Source organism: Balaenoptera musculus, chromosome 9 (genome assembly GCF_009873245.2).
Source record: "Balaenoptera musculus isolate JJ_BM4_2016_0621 chromosome 9, mBalMus1.pri.v3, whole genome shotgun sequence".
NCBI lineage: Eukaryota > Metazoa > Chordata > Mammalia > Artiodactyla > Balaenopteridae > Balaenoptera > Balaenoptera musculus.
Window position 1 is genome coordinate 16599378 of NC_045793.1, and position 21745 is coordinate 16621122.

Sequence of the window (21745 nt, forward strand, 5' to 3'; positions counted from 1 at the left end):
GGTACGTGATTGACATTTTATCAATTTCGAATATGAAACTTTAAATTTTGAGTGTTTATATAAAGAAGAGGCATCCTGATGGATGCATGAAGAAAAGCTGTTGGCTCGAGGCAAGTGAAGTGTCGGGTATTTGACATAAGGTGCTCTCACCCTTTATCCTAGTGAGTGTATCTGTCACTGTAGAGGCTGTCAGAATTCTGTCAATGACAAGGTTCCAGGAGGAATCAGATATGGAATATTTTTGATGGGTTAGGATGAGGATATGTTAACCCTCAGTCACATTAGTGTGTGTACAAGGTCTTATCAAATATATAGACATGTTGCATTAATTTGAAGAAAAGTTATTTGGCTTCAGTATGAGTTACTTTAATTTTATCCCGGTAAAAAGTGCAAGGAGGCAGATACTGCAGTTGGAGGAGGAAGAGGTGCTTCTGCCACCATTGCAGTTTCTTTGGAAGGTTCCTTAACTTCTTCTGAGACATTCTAAATCTGAAAAGGGATACGTTTGGATCCCTAAGGGTCTTCACAGCTGTAACATTATGCTAGTATAGACCATTGCTGTTCAAGAGAACTATAATGCGAGCCGCATTTTTACATTTTAAGTTTTCCAGAAGGCACTTAAAAAAACTAAGAAGAAGCAGGTTAAATTAATTTTATAATCTATTTTATTTAACCCACTATATCCAAGATATTATTATTTCAACATGCAATCAGTATAAAGTCATTAGTGGGATATTTTATGCTCAGTTTGGACTGTCTTCAGAATCTAGCATATATTTTAAATTTACAGCGCCTCCAGTTGAGATCAGCTATGTTCAGGCAGTCCGTCACCACACAAGGCCAGTGACGGCTGCAGAGGAAGGTGGCCCAGGTGCGGTCTCTTTGTAAGTGGTTTGCATGATCCTGAGGTTGTCACATAGTTGCAGGTTTCAAATGGGCTGGTCCCATCTTTGATCTCTAGGGTGAGAGAATACTAACTCAGGATGATCTCAAACCTTCATGTTTTTAAACTAGAAATAGTCTCTTTTTGGTCACAGGGTAAATTTGTATTCTGTCCTCTCCTCGGCCACATGTCCACCCATCCAGTTCCCACCTTGGCTGCCACCTTGGTTAAATATCGAGGGGTGCGTGAACTGAGACAGTAGGGTCACAGGTCCCTTCCCCTCGCGTTATGGACCCTTAAGGTGAAACATGATCCCTCCTTACCTGCCCTTGGCCTTGATGAACTGGGCTGGATCCAAAGGTCCACCCTTAACCCTGTTAACATCTTTCCAAAGGGCTGGGATGAAATGGACTTGAGCCACACACTTTATGCTTATTTCTGATTCCACTGGCTTCCCTAGATGAGGATACATCCTACACAGTAGGTCCCCCCATGCCCTGAGTCACTACAGCTGTAGCAGGGAAGAAAGGATTATTATTCCCCTTTAATTGATGGGGCCAGCAGATATTTCCACACGCCTCTTCTCCCTCAGCACCCCGACGTCCCAGCCTCTCTTGAAGAAGAGCTTGGTACACCCTCAGTTGTCCTCTTGCCGCTGAGGGGATGGATAGCCTAAATCTACATTCTGTTTCAAAAAAGCTCATACCTTGACTATTATCTCGATTTTAAACATTTCTTCTAACACAGAGTGACTTTGTAAACTATTGAGTGCAAATATGAAAATATCGCAAGGAAGAATCATTGTGTACATGTAAGAAAGGGAACCCGGTTGTCAAATGCTGCGTTTTGATGATCTTTCTGGGTGCAGAAATGTTGCCCTCGTTCTCCTTTGATTTCTCCGTAAGGGTATCCCTCACTTTTCTGCCTGCAGATGATATGAGGAAAGGCAACTGTGCATCTGCTTCGTTCAAAGAAAATGTCAGTTCACGGCCCTCTCCACCCCTCAGCTAACGCTAATGTTAGCATATTGCCGAATGAAAACGTTGTTCCATGTGCACTTGGGAAATATTCAGTGATGGTTACAGCTGAACAGGGCCAGGGGGTGCCAGCATAAGGCAGCTCTGCTCAGGGCCGAAGCCCAGCACCCTGGTGTTCTAGCCCCGTCAGCCCTGCATTTCCTAACACAAAGGCAGGAAGGAACTCTGCCACCTGGAAAATGATCTTGCACAATCCAGATAGTTTTCTTCAGTTGTGATGGGAAATATGCAAAGCGGTGTGTGTTGCAGTTAATTAAGTTTAACTGAAGGGGTGCTGGTCAAGCTGGTGGAGAGGATTTGGGGTAATGCGAAAGCCCCAGCAAACACAGTCCCTGCCCACGAACCTGCAGTCTGGACTTCCAGCAGGAGCACGGTCCTGGGAACGGAGAGCCTCGGATAACAGCTTTGGACCTTAAGACTTTTGCATGGTTTTGCTCTCATAGGGGCAAGTACGCGGATTATTACTCAAGATCTTTTATGTCTCCTGCTATTGTAGGTGTATTTGTTCCATATTCTCTCCCTCTCTCCCTCCCCCTCCCTCCCTCCCTCCCTCCTTTTTATGCTGCAGTGCAGCTTGGCTTTTACTGTTTGTCATAGTCTGTGAAAGAGAGATTTTTGTGACTTGACGGCAGTCAAAGGTGGGAGTGATTTGTGAACTTTGAGACTCAACTTTTCTTTAAGTGGAGAGACAGGAAGAGGGCATTTTGCTTCTAGGAAACTGGACCTTTATGGATGAAGTAAAGAAAAAGGAAGAAAAATATATCTTAATCATAGCAGTTAATGTTAATTTAGCATTTCCTATTTGTCAGGCACATGCTAAGCAATGTCTCCATGTTATTTAATTGGTAAAATACCCCTACGAGGCAGGTACCGTTATCCCATTTTACATAGGAGGGAACTTAGATTAAGTGCCTTAACTGGCTCCGTAGGTGATGGAGCCAGACTTCAGATGCAGCTGGGCTCCTTCCAGCTCTGTGCCTTCCCTGCACGCCTACGTTATGTTGCCTTCTGAGGAAGCTGGTTGTTGGGTAGTGATGTAGCTCTTGGATGAGAACAACTATTCAGGCGTTGTGCAAAGGAAAGATACGGGCCCACTTCAGCCAAAGAACTGTTAGCCTAACATGGATTGTACATGAGGGAATTTCAAGACAAAACAAAAAATCTCTACTGTGAAAGGCAGGAGACATTTGATGACTCCAAGCGTTGTGTAATGATGAAATACTAAGATTATCTGCTTTTATTCAGGGGAAAATTAAATAGTTGATTAACTGGCTATTGAAAAAAGAAGATAGAATCTATTTATGCATTTTTTTAAAGCAAATCAATTGAGAAGAAAGGGGAAATCAAGGGGTCCAGAGGGCTCATGGCATTTTGTGTGGAACCACACCACAGTTTCATGTGGATTCTTGGCAATCTTCTCAGAAAAACAAGAACAAAAACAGGAACAGCGCTTAAGGTTTGAATGAGGACAATTATACTGATCAAAGGACTATTAGAAGACACCTTATCAATTCGTGGAAGTTATGGGACACTTATTTCAAAGTTATTCGAAAAGTATTTGTGTTTCATGGGCTGTAAATTATTCCTCTAACCTTCCCATCCATCTTACTGTTAGTGTTCTTCCTGGGATTTAGAATTTCTCTCTGCAGGCTCGTGTTCAGAGGAAGTTGTTTTGCTGTGTTTGATTTTTCCTTTTTCTTTTTTTTTAACATCTTTATTGGAGTATAATTGGTTTACAATGGTGTGTTAGTTTCTGCTTTATAACAAAGTGAATCAGCTATACATATACATATATCCCCATATCTCTTCCCTCTTGCGTCTCCCTCCCTCCCACCCTCCCTATCCCACCCCTCTAGGTGGTCACAAAGCACCAAGCTGATCTCCCTGTGCTATGCAGCTGCTTCCCACTAGCTATCTATTTTACATTTGGTAGTGTATATATGTCCATGCCACTCTCTCACTTCATCCCAGCTTACCCTTCTCCCTTCCTGTGTCCTGAAGTCCATTCTATACATCTGCATCTTTATTCCTCTCTTGCCCCTAGGTTCTTCAGAACCATTTTTTTTTTTTTTTTAGATTCCATATATATGTGTTAGGATATGCTATTTATTTGTCTCTTTCTGACTTCACTCTGTATGACAGACTCTAGGTCCATCCACCTCACTACAAATAACTAAATTTCATTTCTTTTTATGGCTGAGTAATATTTCATTGTATATATGTGCCGCATCTTCTTTATCCATTCATCTGTCGATGGACACTTAGGTTGATTCCATGTCCTGGCTATTGTAAATAGAGCTGCAGTGAACATTGTGGTACATGACTCTTTTTGAATTATGGTTTTCTCAGGGTATATGCCCAGTAGTGGGATTGCTGGGTCGTATGGTAGTTCTATTTTTATGATTTTTCCTTTTTCTTTCTCTGCCTCCTTTTACTAATCCTTTCTAGTAGTTTGAATGGTTTCCAGGATCCTGAGAGTAGAGTCGGGTTTTCTTGAAGTGGCTAAGGCTCCCATCCTGCGGCCATGTCAGGGGTGTTTCAGGTGTGTCATTGAGCTCGTGGGAATTTGGACGCACTGTTAGAGGCTGTGTGCCTCGAGCCTTAAGGCACCCCAGCTTTCTATGGGTTATGGCCTCAGGCGGTGATCCCTCACCCTCTCTTCTTGGCCTCTTTTCTGCTGGCCAGGCGGGGAGCCTGGTTCATACACAGTCTCCTACCAGCCAGGGGTGAACTTTTATTCCCCCTAATCAGACAGAAGCCAAACTCCTGGTTTCCTCTGCTTGCCATTTTGTGCTTCATTTGTTTCTGGCCCATGAAGACTTTTTTTTCCTCCTGTGTTTGTGTCTAGAGTGAAATGGGGTGTTGAAAGTGTGAACTCATAACATCATCTTTACTCAGAAAAGATAGACCTATTTCAAATAAACATACCAAAAATCTACCTCAAGGTAAATGGACTGACTTGTGAGTGTAAATCATAAAGGGAGGTCTGCATGATCATCTCTCAGAAGTTTTAAAGAGACTGCCTTCTTTTCCCTGCTCTGTATGGCATATTGAGTTGGTTTCCAGTAAGTTCCACTGCATTTCTGAGAGTCTCTGTTTCTACTCAGGGCTGTTTACAGCCGCAGCCAGTGATCCCAGGTTGTTGGGATTTCTGAGTTTTCACATCCTTTTTAATGCCTTTAAATCCCCTTCTTGTAGTTTATTAGAGGTATCTGCTTTTACTGTGTCTAGTTTGTGCTTTAGCAGCTCAGGAGCAATAGCTAACGTAGTCGTCAGCACTACTTTAGCATCTGGCATTTTTTTCCTTTACTTCAGTTGGTAAGTTTAGTGAGTATTGTGTGTAAGGGAAGAGCTAGAGAAGTGCTGGCTGGAAATCTAGGAGCAAATCGCCCAGTTTTGGGGGAAAGGGAGGGATTTTGGACACTAGTGTAGATCTGGATTTTTAGTTTACCACTTTGGGTGAACATAGTGGTATCCCTTTCTAGAAGGTAAACACAGTTTTAGATTTCTTGCCAGATAGGCAAGTTTGACATCCTGGGAAGTACTCGTCTTGGAGGAGAAAGGATTTTAGATGCAAGTCAACAGACCTGGCATGACTCCGACTCTGCCACTTTTGATTATTTTGTCTTGAGCAAATAACATGACCTCTGTGTACCTCAGTTAATAAATCTGCAAATTAACTGAATTTGACTAAGCAATTTCCAAGGTTTCCCCAGTGTTCCACAGATTCCCAAGGTACATGCCATGGTCTCAGGGATGTTCAGGCCACATCTAGAGCTGGGTTTAGTTCTTTACTGAAAGGTCCTCTGCACCAGAGCGGCTAAGAGGTTGGTCTTTGGTGTGTGGCAAACCTAGCTTTGAATGTCAGCTCTGCCTCGCAGATGATTAAGGAGGTCACTAAACCTTCCAAGTCTTGGTTTCTTTATCTACAAAATGGAGACAAAAATTATATCTATTGTAGAGAGTTGTTTTGAAGCTTAATAAGATAATTCAGTAGAAAAATTTGCTCAGGGACTAGCACATAGAAAGCAATCAGTATGCCTCTCTTTTTGTTAATTGTAAACTCCTTGAGAGCAGGCATTCTGCCTTACCTGTAGTTCATTTACCTTTTTATTTCAATTACTTAGTTCCATGTTTTATATGCAGTGGTGTTCAATAAATGTACTATTAAAGTACAATTTTTAAAAAATTAAAAAAAAATAATTATACAAATTTAGAATGAATACATGTCAAAAATTTATTTAGCTTTTTAATAAAGGAATCAGCAAGATAATACAAGAAGAGGAAAATGATTATGTAGTTTATACCAAAATAATTTTTCTAAATTTGAGACAAAATTAGTTTATGCCCTTCTGGGGGAATAGAACCATAACCTTTAAAGTGATCTCTTCTTGACATTTGTATCTCTACAGGACAGAAATCCTCAAGTTAACCTACAGTCATAAAGTTCTTAGATAAGCCTGTGACACTACTCTAGAATGACATTGTGAGGATATGCAAGTTTCTTTTTGGTATTTCCAAGTTTGGGGTAATTTTTCTAAATAGTTATAATAAGACTAAACCCAAAGTATTATTTATCTTAGAAAAAGATTAAACAGGAATATGATTCTAGTATATAAGTATCTATTTTCTGCCTAAACTTATAATAAGTACTAAGTTCATCCATAATTATGTTTTCATAATGTTTCATTAAGGGGAATGTAGGGATATTTAGGAAAGCACGACTAATTTCTAAGATAACATGGAGAGTAACCATTTAATAAGTGCTTACATGGGCCATGCACCATAATGAGGATTTTATATACATTTTAGTTTAATCTATAAACAATCTTGTGAGGTAGGCATTATCTCCATTTTGAAAATCAGATAAATGAGTCTGTGAGGTTAAATAACTTAATCAAGATTACAAAGCCAATATGAGCCAGAATTGAGATTTAATCTGATTCTGAGTCTTACATTTCCTGCAGTGCCCTATGTATATACCTCCCTAAATTGTAAACTCTCCTGAATTTTAAAGTACATCTCTAGTTAACATATAGATGAATGGGTCTAGTTTTGCTTATATGATACAGCATATACAAAATGGTTCTTTTCCCTATAAGAGACTTGCCATTTTGAAACTGCTTGAGATAAGTGGTCTTTCAGTTCCCTGGTCACTGGATTAAAACATGCATGTTTTAAAGAAAAATGGAACTATTCTATTTGCTCCTTTAAACTATTCTATTTGCTCCTTGCAAATAGAACTGTTCTGTTTGCTCCTGTCCTCAGGTTGTCGTCTTTGTAACTTATCTATCTTTCTTATATCTCTTCTGGTCCCCAAAATGTCTGTAGGTGGGCTGGATCCTTTCCATTCTGGATGAACTGCAGCTGAGCCCTCAGCCTCCGGTTGGGGTCCTTCCTCTGGGGACTGGGAACGACCTGGCTCGAACTCTCAACTGGGGAGGGGTAAGAACTGCCCTCAGGGGCTGCCCATGTCACCCAGCAACAGATCCCCAAACCCACAGATGCTCAAGTGGAAGGGGCATATGCTACTCTTGTTCAAGGAACAAGTTAGAGTTGAGAATCAAGGTCCCCATGAACCATGGTTTTTATCTGGTGACTTCTTCAGTTTAAACTTATAGTCAGCTAGAGAAGAGGGGAACATTTTATATTAAAAAAAAATGGGGGTTAGTACACAGGCCTGGGGCTTTTTGAGGTACCCACTAAAGACAGAGGGTGGGTTGGCCTCAGGTCCTCATGTTAAACAATCACAGAGACTTGAATTGCTCCTGACCCCCCAGTCCTCTCCAGAAGAGTAAGTCTGGTTCAGATTTACAGTCCTTACTTTGGAAGAGTTATGGCTTTGTTTGAGCATTTAGTTTTCTGGTCAGTGTCGTCATGATTTTGGCTATACAGGTAACCAACTGTCCTTTTCAACATGGAGCCAATTCAGGCAAGCTTGTTGAAAGTAGTTTACCGGTCACTAACCAGCCATTTTTATCATCATCATCATCATTATTTTTATAGTACTAAGAAAATAAGAAAGCACAATATGCTAACATATGCTGCCCCACCAGCTCTTTAACTGCTCATATGAGACCATTGCCTGGGCTGGACTCCATGAAAATTATCTTCAGATATTAGCAGATGTTAATCTGGCTTTTGGGTGCATTCACCTCCCATAGGTGATAATTATGTCTGGACATTAGCAGATATTTATTTGGCTTTGGATGAATTAACCTCCCATCGGTCTTTTTTTTTTTTAAGTAAGCATAGTATAAATAATAAATATATTTACATGAAGCAGCTAAATGTATTATTGGTATTAATTCCTCTTATCCAAATCAATGACTTGACTGTCCTTAATAATCGTGCTATCAGTAATGTGTGCTCAAGGAATAAGTTGCTAGCTCCCTAGCAGGGCTATTCCTCAGTCAGACTTGCCTTAGGTCCCGGAAGGAATGGTGTCCTAGTACAAGGTCAGGGAGAGGTGAGTGAAATGGAACGTCAGTGGAAGAAATTGTCTAGCCCATGTCACCTTGATTCTTTTCCCGCTTTTCCACATACACTTGTTCTGTGTATCCTCCAAATTCCCCTAGTACAAGGCCTGGGGTGACCTGTTTTCACTCTGATAAAAACAGCCATCCAGTATGGATCTCAAAAGCCTGCCGGTGGCTTTTGGTTCTTGGTGCTGGCAAAAGTCATTCCTCAACTCAAACCAGCTAGAGTTAGTATTTCTGTGCACATTACCCATGCCTTTTGTCTTAAATTCTAAGTACCTCGAGGAAAACAGTTTACTGTCCCAGCCTTGCTAATTGCAAAATAAACAGCTGTAGAACAAGGGCTCCACCTTGCATGAAATACCTTTGGCTGTACTGTTCCCTACTCCAGACAGCAATGTGTGTGCTCTTTGATTCCTTAGGGCTACACTGATGAACCTGTTTCTAAGATCCTTTGCCAAGTAGAAGATGGGACAATTGTACAGCTAGATCGCTGGAACCTCCATGTGGAAAGAAACCCAGACTTGCCTCCAGAAGAACTTGAAGATGGCGTGTGTAAGGTTAGAGAGTTCTTCCTTCAGCAGAAAGCTAACCCTGGAGTATCTGCCTGAGTCACAGGAAATACGTTCCTGGCTGGAGGGTCATGTGCTGATTCCTTCCTATGAGATGACAGGACGGTGTTTGAGTTGACGGCTACTAGGGCTATGAGTATAACACTTCCTGATGATTCTGCCCCGTAGACTTCTAAAGACCAAGATTTCCTACCCACTTCCATAGCGCAGGGAGCTGTTCTCTGTTCTCAAATTCCACACCAGAAAGAAATATATCAGTTTTCTAATCTTTCAAATTCATTGCAAACTCTTAACCTATGAGAAGTTTAAAAAAATCATATGATCTGAAGCATTAGGTACAGGGTCTTTCAATAGAAAGATAAATGCCTGAGATTTCTGGTCTGATAGCAAATATTTCAGTTTCATCACTTGATTGGGACATCAGGATGCCTAAATAAATGTTTGACTTCGTGTTTTTCCTTCAGTGATTGAACTTGTATCTCAACCCAAGACAAACCAAGGGACATAATTGTAAAAATGCTACTATAGAGCTTCATGGGAACATTTGGCTTTAAGTTCTGGCCTCAATCTCAGATAAATTTGATAGGTTTCTGAGTAGACACTTGCTTTCTATTACTTTCCACTTTTCTTCTATGACAGTGTTTTCAAACTTTTGTTGTGTAAGAATCTCCAGGTGTGCCTATAAAATGCAGATGACAAGGTCCTATTCCCAGTGATTCTGATTAAGTAGATGCAGGGTGAAGGCATCTGTACTTTAAACAGCATCCCTGCTATATTGGATTGTGCCATTGATTGAGGCCAAGATTTCATGGTGGTTTCAGCCTTAAAATCTGATATCATTTTAGACCAAATCAATGCACCTTTATTGATTAGTACCATGATCCTGACCAATTGTGGTAGATGCTCAAGTTACTTATTTGGCTAAAATTGGTTAAAACATGTTTTGTCTTACCTTCATGGTTTTTTCACCTAAACTATGATCCAGAAACTATAAGGTTTTTAGTAGATATCATGATTGCTCAGTTGATCTTGAGTTCATGACATCACAATGTTGTTTAAACAAGTGTCATCTTGGGATATAATACTTCTTTCTAATGTATTTGACTTACAGAAATTGGATAGAAAACAGCTAAAGTACAAAGAAGTGTACCATATGGAAATGTTATGGACCTATCCCCACTCAACTTGGAATGGTTAGAACCTCAATAGCAATCTATGTTTAATTCTCTTCCCAACAGCTTAAGAAATGGAAAGACTTCTTGGTGCAGCCTGGGAACATTAATCCAGATAATTAAAGGGTTTTGAAAGTGGATTTTGAGGAGATGTGTAGGAAATAAGGGCAATTTTTCCTGGAAAATATGAATAAGAACTTAATAACAGACTAAATTGTGATGTTATTTAGGGGATGGTGACCAGATGTTCTCTGAAGTTATCAGTGGATGCTAAGACATGGGTTAGAATTGTAGCCAAAAGAGCATAAATGGTAGAAATGAACATATCTGCGCTTTTGGCAGGATCACCAACCCTTGCTGTCATTACCAAGGACTTGTATTTTGTTTCAGTGCAGGAACTGGACATTCTCATATTTGAAGCCAGGAGAGTGAGATATGTTTTGGCAATGTTCTATGTGTTTAGTTTCTCTCCCTGTTCTCCAGTCGGTTGTAACTACTTCTAAGGGCTGATCTGACCTCTGAATCAGTACAAGCTCTGACTTGGCGTTCCATCGAAGGGTTCATCCTTTATTTCAATTTCTCTCTTTCTGCATTAATATCTCTCTTGCTCTCCCTCTGACTCTTCCTCTCATTTCATTTTTCTCTTAATGGGACACGATTATCGCTCTAGTCAAACAGAAAATCTTACTGATCAAGGGGCATATGAAACCCTGTAATGAACTTAACTTTTGAAATCTTGAGGCCAAACACTATTTCTAATAGAAGAGAAGTGCATTTCTATCTGGAAGATAAACCTGATAATTATCTGGAGACATTATCCAGGCTGAGATAAAATTACCTCTCCATTTACTTTAACGTTTATCTTTCATTCTGAGTTGCAGGAGGAAAAGTGTAAGAACCACCATTTGCCTTCTAGCATTTTCCACATGCTTTTCTAATTGTTCTAACATTAAACTGAAGCCTTCAAATCATATCAACTTTGTAGTTTTAATGCAGGACTTTAGGCTGCATAGTTTGTTCTTTCCTTTACTCAGCTTGTAGCAGTAACAGCCAGGGACCCAGAGGACTCTGGGAAGGAAAGCTAAGGCTTGTATGTGTATCTGTGTGTCTGCGTTGCATATTTCACAGTCATATTAAAGATAAGAGTTTATAGACTAAATAGGAATCTGAATACTGATAAATACACACACACACATATATATTTTTATTTTTATTTTTCCTCTAGGTTGAGAATAGTTGAATGGCTCCCACTGACTTATTGCTTACATGACTTTTATCAAAAAATATATTTTTTTGGAAAATAAGTGAAGGGTGAACAAATGTTATTCATTTTAAGTTGCAGTATTAATATGCTGAACATAAATTCTTGAAAAAACTTGCATCCACTGATTAAGAAGGTTAGACACGATCCTTACAATTGAATTTACTTGCTAAGTTTGCTTGTTGAATCATCCTTTGTAACTATTACAAATGTGCATCCCTCAGCTTAATGAGGTTCTCTTATTACAATATCCACAAGAATGGTTCTCATTGAATAATTTGTATTTGTATCCCTTTTTTCCTAAACTATTTAAAATTCTTAGGAGTATCGTTTGAGTTGAGCTTTCACTAAAGAATTAATTCAAAAATCCCTTGTTCCTTCTACATAGATACCCCTGCCTTGAGTTTTAATTGATCGTTCTCCCAGGGACTTGCCCCAGAGACAAGTGTCTGGCTTTAGGTTTTATTTTCCTCTTTTTGCCTGGTTAGACACAACTTCACCTCTGCCTTTGTTCATCATTGCAGCTTCCTCTGAATGTTTTCAATAATTACTTCAGCCTCGGATTTGATGCCCATGTCACGCTGGAGTTCCATGAATCCAGAGGTGAGGACAACGTCCCATTTCCATCTCCCAGGGAGGAAGTTTCCAGCAGGTGTTTTGCATGTTCCGTTTTGTTCGCATATCACTTAAATGTTGACAGTGTGTCTAATGCTGTTCCATTTGAACCTTCATGTTGACCCTGGGAGCTAGACAAGATAGGAACTTACTACAGATGTTACTTTGAGACCTCATTGTTTAGGGTCTCAGAGATGGTAAAGGTCAGGACCAGATGTTTGTTCCAGGACTCAGGACTGCTAATCTTTAGGTTTGACTAGAAACTTGGAAGTTAGTGAACTACTAAGAAGTGATAAAAAGAGAATCTTTCACTAAAGTCATTAGAATACTTACAGCTTCTCAAACCACCAATTATTAAAGTTCAGGACTTTATAACCAAGGTCATTGAAACCTTGTAGCCAAACATAAAAGTCTTCCCTATGTGCACAAAAGAGACAACAGGCACCTTAGAACAGTACGGGGGCTGACTATAGGTGGTTTAGGTTGAAAGAAAAGGGCTTGACGGTGATTGGATTAGGCATGCAAGGTGCTTGGAATCTCCACTGGACGAGGTAGTATGAATGACGGCTGGTGGTCATTTAAGTACTAGAAGAGATGGAATTGAGATTTGGGGAAGCAAAATAACTTTTGAAAGAGAAATAAGATGAAATAATGACAAGTTAAATATTTCATCAAAATTTTCTTATGTCATTCAGAACTGAGAAAGTTTAGGATTTTGGCTTATGCTTTGAAGCCTTAATCTCTTGCTTTCTTGGTCTCTCTTAATCTCTTTCTCTCTCTTAAACTCTCTTCTTGTATAATACATCTGTGTCTCTGCCTGTACCTAGTCCCTTGTGAATATGGTAACATGTAACCAAAATAATGCTTGGCTGCAGGTATAAGTAATTTGTGAGATAAAAGTCATAATGAGGGATTATTTTACTTTTCCTCTAGATTCTGCAAGAGCCTCTAAGCTTTTAACTCATAGAATTTGAAATACAGAGTACAAAAGGCAAAGTTCAACTGTTCAGATTCCACTAATAATGCAGAGAAAATTCTGATAACACTTTTATATACTAAAGATCAGGAATGGGGCTATAGGATTAAGGCTGTTAGAAGACAAAATAAAAGTAGAGTATAAACCTGTAATTCTCTTACTGAATTCAGCAATTTTGTTAGACTTTGCATTCCTGGTTTCATGAGGCTTTGAGGGTCAAATGCTGAGCCAAATAGAAGCAATACTGATTAAAGAAAGAGTCATAGTTTTCTCTGATTAACCAGAAAATCACAGATAGAAAGGTTGGTTGACAACAGAACCATAAATATCAAATACCCAAATCAGAAACACCCACACGCTCCACACCTCCCTCTCTAGACAGTTCTCGGAGATTAGATATTCAGAGGGTCCTACATTAGGGCTGGCATTTATAACCCGTCGCCTTTCCTAATTTAAGGAGAGTAGATTTGGGGAAGTAACTGGAGATTTCTTTCTCCATTTCTTACCCCATTTATTTCTCATGTTCTTTGGGAGACTCTGGATCTGGGCTTCCTAATAAAATCTTTACGTTTCTTAACAGTACTTGTAAAGTAGTACAATTATCACTAACGCATGAACCTCCAAATTAGACATCCTGCCATGAAAAGAGGCCTAAATGAGTAAGTGGTGGACAGAGAGCTCATTCAAGGGAGCCTAATATTTTGTCTTATTAATCTGAGAGTTATCCTAATGATATGTTTCCTTGTACTGTGGTGAAACTTTGGTGCCTCAGAATGAGAGGGCAGCAAAGAGAGACCTCACGGTGGAAAGACCAGGCTTAGAAAGAATTCTTGTGGGAAAGTGATTTTTTTCTTTTCTTTGAAACTATGGAACTATTTCATTTTAGAGAGGAACATGCAAATTGTGGTGTATATGTATGTCTACATCGTTTTATATGTGTGATTATAAAATAATTGGTTGAAAGATGCCAAGAGCTAATACTTTACTTTGAATACTTTATTGCCGAGGCTTAGTGTAAGTGCTTTCCTGCAATCGGAAAAGGAATTGCAAACATTTTCCCTGCAGGGAAGCCAAGGCCCTTGAGGAAAAACAGCCACTGAAGAGCTGGATAAGGGAGGATTGCTGTTGACTGAGAGTAATGCATACCATATTTATGGAGAGGATATTGAGATGGTACACAATAAATATGCACAAACTATTGGAACCAGATTTGGTTGATATGCCTAGACCAGACTTGTGGACTTCTTAGTATCTGTTAGTCTATTCTTTTTGCGTTAAGTAAAAAAAAAAAAAAAAAAAAAAAAAAATCATTATTTATGATGAAAGGTATAATTACTCAAGCTATTATTATTATTATTTTTACTGTTTTCCGTTTATTTGGATTTTTCCCATATTTTTACCTGGATAGTCAAGAAATCTCAAGCTCAGCTGCAGAAAGAAGAGAAAGATAGCAGGCCGCATTTTCAATAGGGGCATACGTACTTACTTTGTTGGTAGATTGTGTGAGTGGCTATTCTCAAGCCACGCAAACCATAGTTGAGACTTCAAAGTGTTTTCAAATACAGCTGCTCAGGGACTGAGAGTTCATGATAAAACTTGTATCATTTGCCATCTAATACTTGCAGAGTGATTCAAAGCCCCATGAGAGCCATTACCAAAAAACAAACAAAAAAGAGCTTGCATAGAATAACCGATTAGTTATTAGCCAAAAAATACAATACATTGGGAATTACGCTAATCCATTTACACGCAATGGGTAGTAAAACCAAGTCTCACTAAAGCAGAATCTTAAAAAATTTAATTGCAGAAACAATTTTTGGCATAGATGTGAAATAACCCATCAAATTGACATGGGACAAATGCAGACTTTTGCATTACTATTGATACTTACATTGTATTTCTTTTAGAAGGGACAATTAAAATGACATTTATTTTGAGACAGTTTATTAGTGGCATTACTGTGTAAATGCCTTTAGAATTACCAGTAAAAAATCAAGCAAGGAGTAAAGGTAGTCTTAACATTTTGATTGACTTAACATTTTGTATATAAAGAATGCAAACATATGAATAATTTCATCAGATAGAAGGTATACTTAATTTGATTGGAAAACAGAAGCTTTTTTATTCTCATAGTGGCTAAGCCATGTGTGGCTAAACTGTTGCATATCAGAACATGCAATTGTTTGGAACAGAATTGAGAGTTTTAATAGGATTGGTCATTTAATTGTCAGTTGGAGTTATTTGCCCAGTGCTTTAATCACTACTGCATTATGACAGTGCTTGAGGAAGTACATTGAAAATATTCCAATCTATTAACATATAGTCATGTTAACAATGATTATGGTTATCAGGTAGCAAAGCAAGGTCTCACTTTGCCAGCTGCATGAATTAGATTGTCACTTTCGGGGGGACATGAAGGATATTAAACACATCAAACTTTTAGTCTGAGATTGGATGCTAAAGTTGTACTGCCTCATTGAAGTTACTTCTTATGCAGAGGACTTGAGCCTTATGCTACAAGGTCAAGGAAATACAACTATGACTCTAGAAGAGGCAGTTTTTAAATCTGATTTAGGATTTACTATTTTCACCGAATATACAGAGACATGCAGATCAGCATGTTTCAAAAGATTATGAATGTTTCATGATTCATCTGGAGAACTGACAGATTTCTTTAAAAAAGTGTTATTTTCAGTGGCTTGCCAAATTTCATCATCACCATCACTGCAAAGGACACACTGCCAGGCTCTTGCCCAGCTAGTAAGACTTAGGCACAGTTTGCCCTGGAGAAACTGTCACTGTCCAAGGTTCTCTGTCACCTTCTTTTCCATCTTGAACCTCAACGTGGCATCTACTCATCATTCAAGACTCAAGTGTACTTGCCTCTGGAACGCTTTTCTGATCATTCCCTTTATGTGTGACTCCTACTTTGTCTTATAGAGACATCTTTCTATGGCATATACAAAAGGACATTTTATTTTTCATTTTCAGACCTGTCTCCCCCACTCTAAACAACATGAGGGCAAAAGACTATGTCTTATTTACTTTTATATTCCTTGTGCCAAGTCCAGTGGCTGTCTCAATGTTTGTTACAGGAACGGAATGTTTAATTGGAGGATGGGCCCATATATAAAAGATAAATACAAGTAGAAGGGAATATAAAGTAAGGGTAAGATGAGTTGTCCAGGCAGTGTATAATGTGGGAGTTTGGTAGGGACTGTTGACAGGAGATAGGTATCAGGGGAAAGTTTCCAGAAAGGGTAGGAGGCAGTATAGTGGGAAATAAAGAAAGAGTTTGATGTAGACAAGAAGTAAAGTAGGCAAGGGCATTTCAGACAGGAAGGAAAATGAGTTTGTGCTAAAGATATGGGTTAGGTGACCAACTAATACATAGTGTAAGATTTTTGCAATGGTGTTAGAAACATGAAGATAATGTTGATAAAAATATTTGTCCTTAATGGGAGATGACATTGGAAGGAAAGAGTTTTATAATATATACAATTTGAATTGAAGGTGGCACTGTTACTGTGGGCATAGATTTTGGAGTCATTTATATATACATAACTGAAGTCTTAAGATTGAGTAGATATCCAATGCAGAGAATTTGGAAGATGTGTCTTATGTGGGGTTCAAATCACTTACTGATTTTTATAAACATAGTGTCGAACTTATATTTGCTCCCTAATAGGCAAGACCAATTTCAGACAAAAGTAGGGTTTAGGATTCCATTCTAATGACACATATGTTATTGTGTTGTATACAAAGATGGGATTAATATATTAAACTATTGGAATGGATTATACCCAGGGTCTTATCATCATTATAAATGGATTACATCCAGAGCCAAATCATTTAGATGATTTAGATGATGAGATTTGCAAAGTATGAGCTAATGAGATTTAGATGAGATTTTTGGATTTTGAGTTGATGCTATAATGGAGATGAGACCTTTGGGGACCTGGGAGGGAGTGAATGTGTTTTTCATATGTGAAGAATGTGAATCATGGGGTCCAGAAGGTAGACGATGGTAGGTAGAATTTTGGTCTCCATGACCTTTGCCATCTGGTGTCATGCTTGCTATTCAAAGATAGGTTTGGGATTTGGAGACTTCCAGCTAGTCAGCCAGCTGTCTGATGAGAAATGACTTGGAGAAAGACCTACCCCTAAGAAGGGATTAATGATCATATGGGACAAAATAGCAGAAAGCAAATATTTAAGTGGGTTCCTTTGGAATGTCTTGGAATTTTATTAGAAAGAATGTAAGGAAATAGTATTTCATTTGGGGATTTTATAATCTGTTGAATTCATGTGAACATTTTCCGATGCAAATTCTCGTCTAATCGTTTTATAGTAGTCCTCAACCTATAAAACATTCAGGAACAAACTCAAAATTAAACCATTTAAGTCAGAGCCTTTGTTGTCCTATGCCCTGGGTCCATTCTGCAGGTCATCTGTATATATCTATATAGATATATATATATATTTATATAACTTCACTAAATCAAATGATGTTTCAAGGCTTGTCACAAACAACAGTACAGATGGTAGTTAGGAGTTTTTGCAAAATATGAAAACAAATTCTCTATTAATTATTATCCAAATTCCCCATATTTAATTAAATTTGAAACTGCATAGATAGTTTATGGAAGCCATGCCCTATGGAGGTCAAAGCAAATAATTGACCCTCCCCCTCCTCCCCCTCCCTCTTTCTTCTATCACCCCTGCGCTGTATCCCTGCCAGCCCTCTCTTTTGAATAGAGTCCAGAGTGTTTCAGCCCTTAATGTGCGTGTGAATCACCTGGAGAACTTGTTAAACCGGATTCCTAGACCCCAGCCCCCAGACATTCTAATTCAGTAGGTTCAGGGTAGAGCCTAATAATTTGCATATCTAGCAAGCTCCCAGTTGATGCTGCCACTGATGGCAGTTTGGGGCTACACTTTGCAGCACTGGACAACCATGCCAACTGCCTGTAACTAAGGGGAAGATGATGATGAAACTGTTGGGTCCTTGGGATGGGGAGGGAGAGGGAAGAAGTAGGGATGCTAATCTAACTCACTACCGTTAATCAGGTCTCTGTAACAAAACTACCTTTTCCCTTTTACAGAAGCAAATCCAGAGAAATTCAACAGTCGTTTTCGAAATAAAATGTTCTATGCAGGGGTAAGTATATATTTCATGTTTTGATGATTACATATTATTTATACTAATTCACTCATGGTAATAAAGATGCTAGCTATACTCTGCTGATAATTACACACACATCTCAGGTGTTTACATGTGTGTCTGTATATGGTTCATGTTTAATGTCTTGGTTTAAGAATGAAAGTAAGTATGTATTTCTTAAGTTAGTTGGCAGAGAGTTCATCTTTGAACTTAAAAGCCCTGAAAGTTGCACTGAGGGGATGGTATTCAAGGAGTGGTGTGAAAAGCAAACATCAAAGCCCATCTAGAGAATGAGGAAATTAGGTAGACTGAAAGATGTATGGCATGTCTTGGGTTAGAATGTAGTTTTCATAGGGGTACTTATGAACTGACATTTGGATGAGAAATTGACAGAATATGGGAAGTTTTTCATGGAAGCGTAGATGAGATTAAAGGGGCCCCCTTCTTTTTCCTTCTCCTCCTACTCAGGGACATCCTTGGGTGTGAATGGCTGGAAAGAAGAAAAAGGGGCCTCTAAAATATTGATTTTAAAAAGTGTGGCTTAAATTTTACCACTGGATAGAGGGAATCGAAGTAAAATGGGGTGAAATAAGACATTCTCAGTGGCAAGTTAAAGATTATATCAGCATCTAATGGACAAATAGGAAGATCAGGAAAGGTAGTCAGATCTCCAAACTGACCCTTGAAATTACCTACATTTTCACTCTCCTACTGTGATCTTAAATTTTATTATAGGTTACATTTTGAAAACAGAGAAAGAATTCAACTTGACAGCCTCTGCACTAGTTTACTTTAGATTCAGCAAAAGGAGAACTTGTCTTATATTTTTGCATGACTTAGAATCACTAGGACCTATCTATCATACAGAAGTAAGGATTTGGCATAACCATGTAATGAAGATTTTTTCTTTCTTTCTTTCCTTGTATAGGCAGCTTTTTCTGATTTCCTACAGAGAAGCTCTAGAGATTTATCCAAGCATGTTAAAGTTGTCGTAAGTATTGAATGTGTTGACTCATTTCATTTAAATGTAAAAAGCATGCCCCCTATCATGCACCCCAAATACCAGTTTATATACTTAATCAGTGGGCTGCATAGAACTTTAACTGAATTGAGTGTAGTTTGTTGAACCAACATTTATGAGCATTTAGTTATGTGTCGGGCGCTGTCTTAGTTGCTGAGGATGAAGTTAAATAAGATGACTGGCTTCACCACTGAAGAAACTCACAGCTGAGTCATGGGGAAGGGCACATAACTCTGGGCAGAACAATATAATAAATGTTGTTATTGGATTACTTATATAATATACTGGTGGCACAAAGGGAGAAATGAAAACTGCCCATGGTGCAGTCGGGGAAGTCATCAAAGGAATGATGTTGAGCTGGCTCTTAAAGTAGAAATAGATGCTCACCAAACAAGTATCTTTATTCCCAGCCTATCTGAAGAGTCTCCATCTTAGAAAAATACTTTGATTTCATTATTTTGTGGTCACTCACTCTCCAGCCTGGTCAAGGTCCTTTAACACTTAAGAGATTTTTTTTTTTTTGGTGCTATTTCTTTCTGGGTCTCTATCCCAGGTTTTAGGGACACTCATCTTGGAGGCAAAGGAGATGGGAAGTCATCTTTTCTCTAAGAGATATATTTAAAAATAGCATATCATTGATTATTAAGAAATACAAAGTGTTTCCTTATAGTAAACAAGTTAAAGGAGGGAATGAACATGACTTTGCTGCACATACCTGTATAAGGAAAGAGAAATATGGAAGATAGAGAAAAATATATAGATGGGGAAGAAGGAATGGGAATATAGCAATGCTTGAATTTATCGTGGAATAGATAAAGAATAGCATTTGTGCCAGGAGGGGACAGGACAAAAGGTATACATGCAAATAGAGACAAATATATGACCTTAAACTAATGGATTTATAGAGGAATATAGAGGAGCCTGAGAGGATACAAATTCAAATTTGTTGTCACCAATAAAGCCTATAGGAGGCATGAATCTCCTAAATCAGTTGAAACAAAAAGTTTACCACTAATCACCCTTGGCATCACTTTCAGATGTTTCAGTTCTCATGAAATACCAACGAAAAGCAAGTATCCTATAGCAGCAGCGACTTTTGAAAACTGAAATATTGCCTTTTTAAAGCTAGACACAAGAAAGACACATGGTCCATTGAACTGTGAAGATCTTGATTTTGATAAAATGATGGTTAGTTAAGTAGCAGCAACCTTGCCTCAAACTTCCCCTGTTTCTTCTTTGGCTGCCTTCAACCCAGCCAAAAATAAACTTTCCCTCCTCTTGCAGTATTTTCCACATTACCAGGAACATTGCAGCACCTGCCGGGAGAGCCAGTGAGCAGAGGGCAGTGGCCATATTGAATGGTAATGGTGTCCACTGTTTAAGTCAGCTGGATGGAAATTGAACTCTGTGCCGCCTCACCACTAGAGAGCTTTTCTCCCACATCTGGCAGTCCTCCTGATGAGAAATATCTCAGGCATGGTTGGCTGTATATCAGGGATTAAAAGAAGCTTGTAGAGAGGCCAAAGTGGCAGTCAAATAACTAGAAAAGATTTGATATCAGCCTGTACATGTAATATTCCAGGTGAATTGGTCTATGTAATCATCTTTTTTTTTTTATGAAGAGAAAAAAAACCAATAGAAACTAAGCCTGAACAATTCTGATTCAGTCCTAGGTCTATCTTTATGAGGTATATGACTTTGGGGAAAGCATTCAACCTTTCAGAAGAGTTTACTCTCCTCATCTGTAAAGCAGGCATAACAACATATGCATTTGAAGCAACAGTTACTGACCGTTGTGCTGTGACACAGAGGGACACAAGGATATTTCTACAACGACATCATTGTATGTTTCCTGAGTGTGAGATGAAAAGGATGGGGGGGTTAGAGCAATTAGATGTACACATAACAGCAGACCATCTTATCTTTGCCACAGGGTGAAGTCAGTGTTTCCAAGGTAATAGTTAATAATCTCTCACATGAATACTACACACACACACACACACCCCGCCAGAGGACAGTAATGAAAACCTACATACAGCATTATTTTGTTCTACTTCACATGAGTTCTTCTTCTTCTTGTTTTGATGTATCAATGTGTGAGCTTGTACACAGGAAGATATTTTGTATGCACATATTTTCCTTTGTGTGTTTGAAGTAGGGAAAAAGTTGAAAACTGCTGCTCTAAAGAGTTGTAAGGTGTAAATGCAATAATATATAAGAAAATTTTGTAAAACTCAATATATTGTAAGGTGCCCATCCTCATAGAATTTGATGAGTTTCCAGAATCGTTGATGATTTTTTCAGGAGGAAAAAGTAGAAAATTTTTTTAGAAAATGAATTCTGTTCTAAGTACAATAATATTAAGTATGATTTTTTTTCTGTAATGCAACAATACTGCTTTGCATGCTTTTAATGTATCACATGCTATTTTTAAAAAGTTCAGTTGCTTTCAACACTCAATTTTGATCATTTAAGATGTCTACATTTTTTTCTTCACTGGTAGAGCCATCTATCAACTCATTTCAAGTCCTGAAATTGGGAGACCTCATGTTTATTTAAGTATCT

General features: G+C 38.6%; 1 protein-coding gene across 6 annotated transcripts in view; it reads left to right on the forward strand.

Moving 5' to 3' along the window:
* Positions 1-21745, forward strand: part of DGKI (diacylglycerol kinase iota) — a 447458-nt gene that overhangs the window by 249660 nt on the left and 176053 nt on the right. For all 6 annotated transcript variants that reach the window (XR_005021317.1, XM_036864403.1, XM_036864404.1 and 3 more), the window contains 5 exons: positions 7252-7365; positions 8822-8959; positions 11929-12007; positions 18101-18156; positions 19088-19150. Coding sequence is in view for 5 of the 6 variants with exons in the window: in XM_036864403.1 (XP_036720298.1) it covers positions 7252-7365; positions 8822-8959; positions 11929-12007; positions 18101-18156; positions 19088-19150 (450 nt within the window). In the remaining variant the exon portion in view is untranslated. The remainder of the gene's footprint in view (positions 1-7251; positions 7366-8821; positions 8960-11928; positions 12008-18100; positions 18157-19087; positions 19151-21745) is intronic.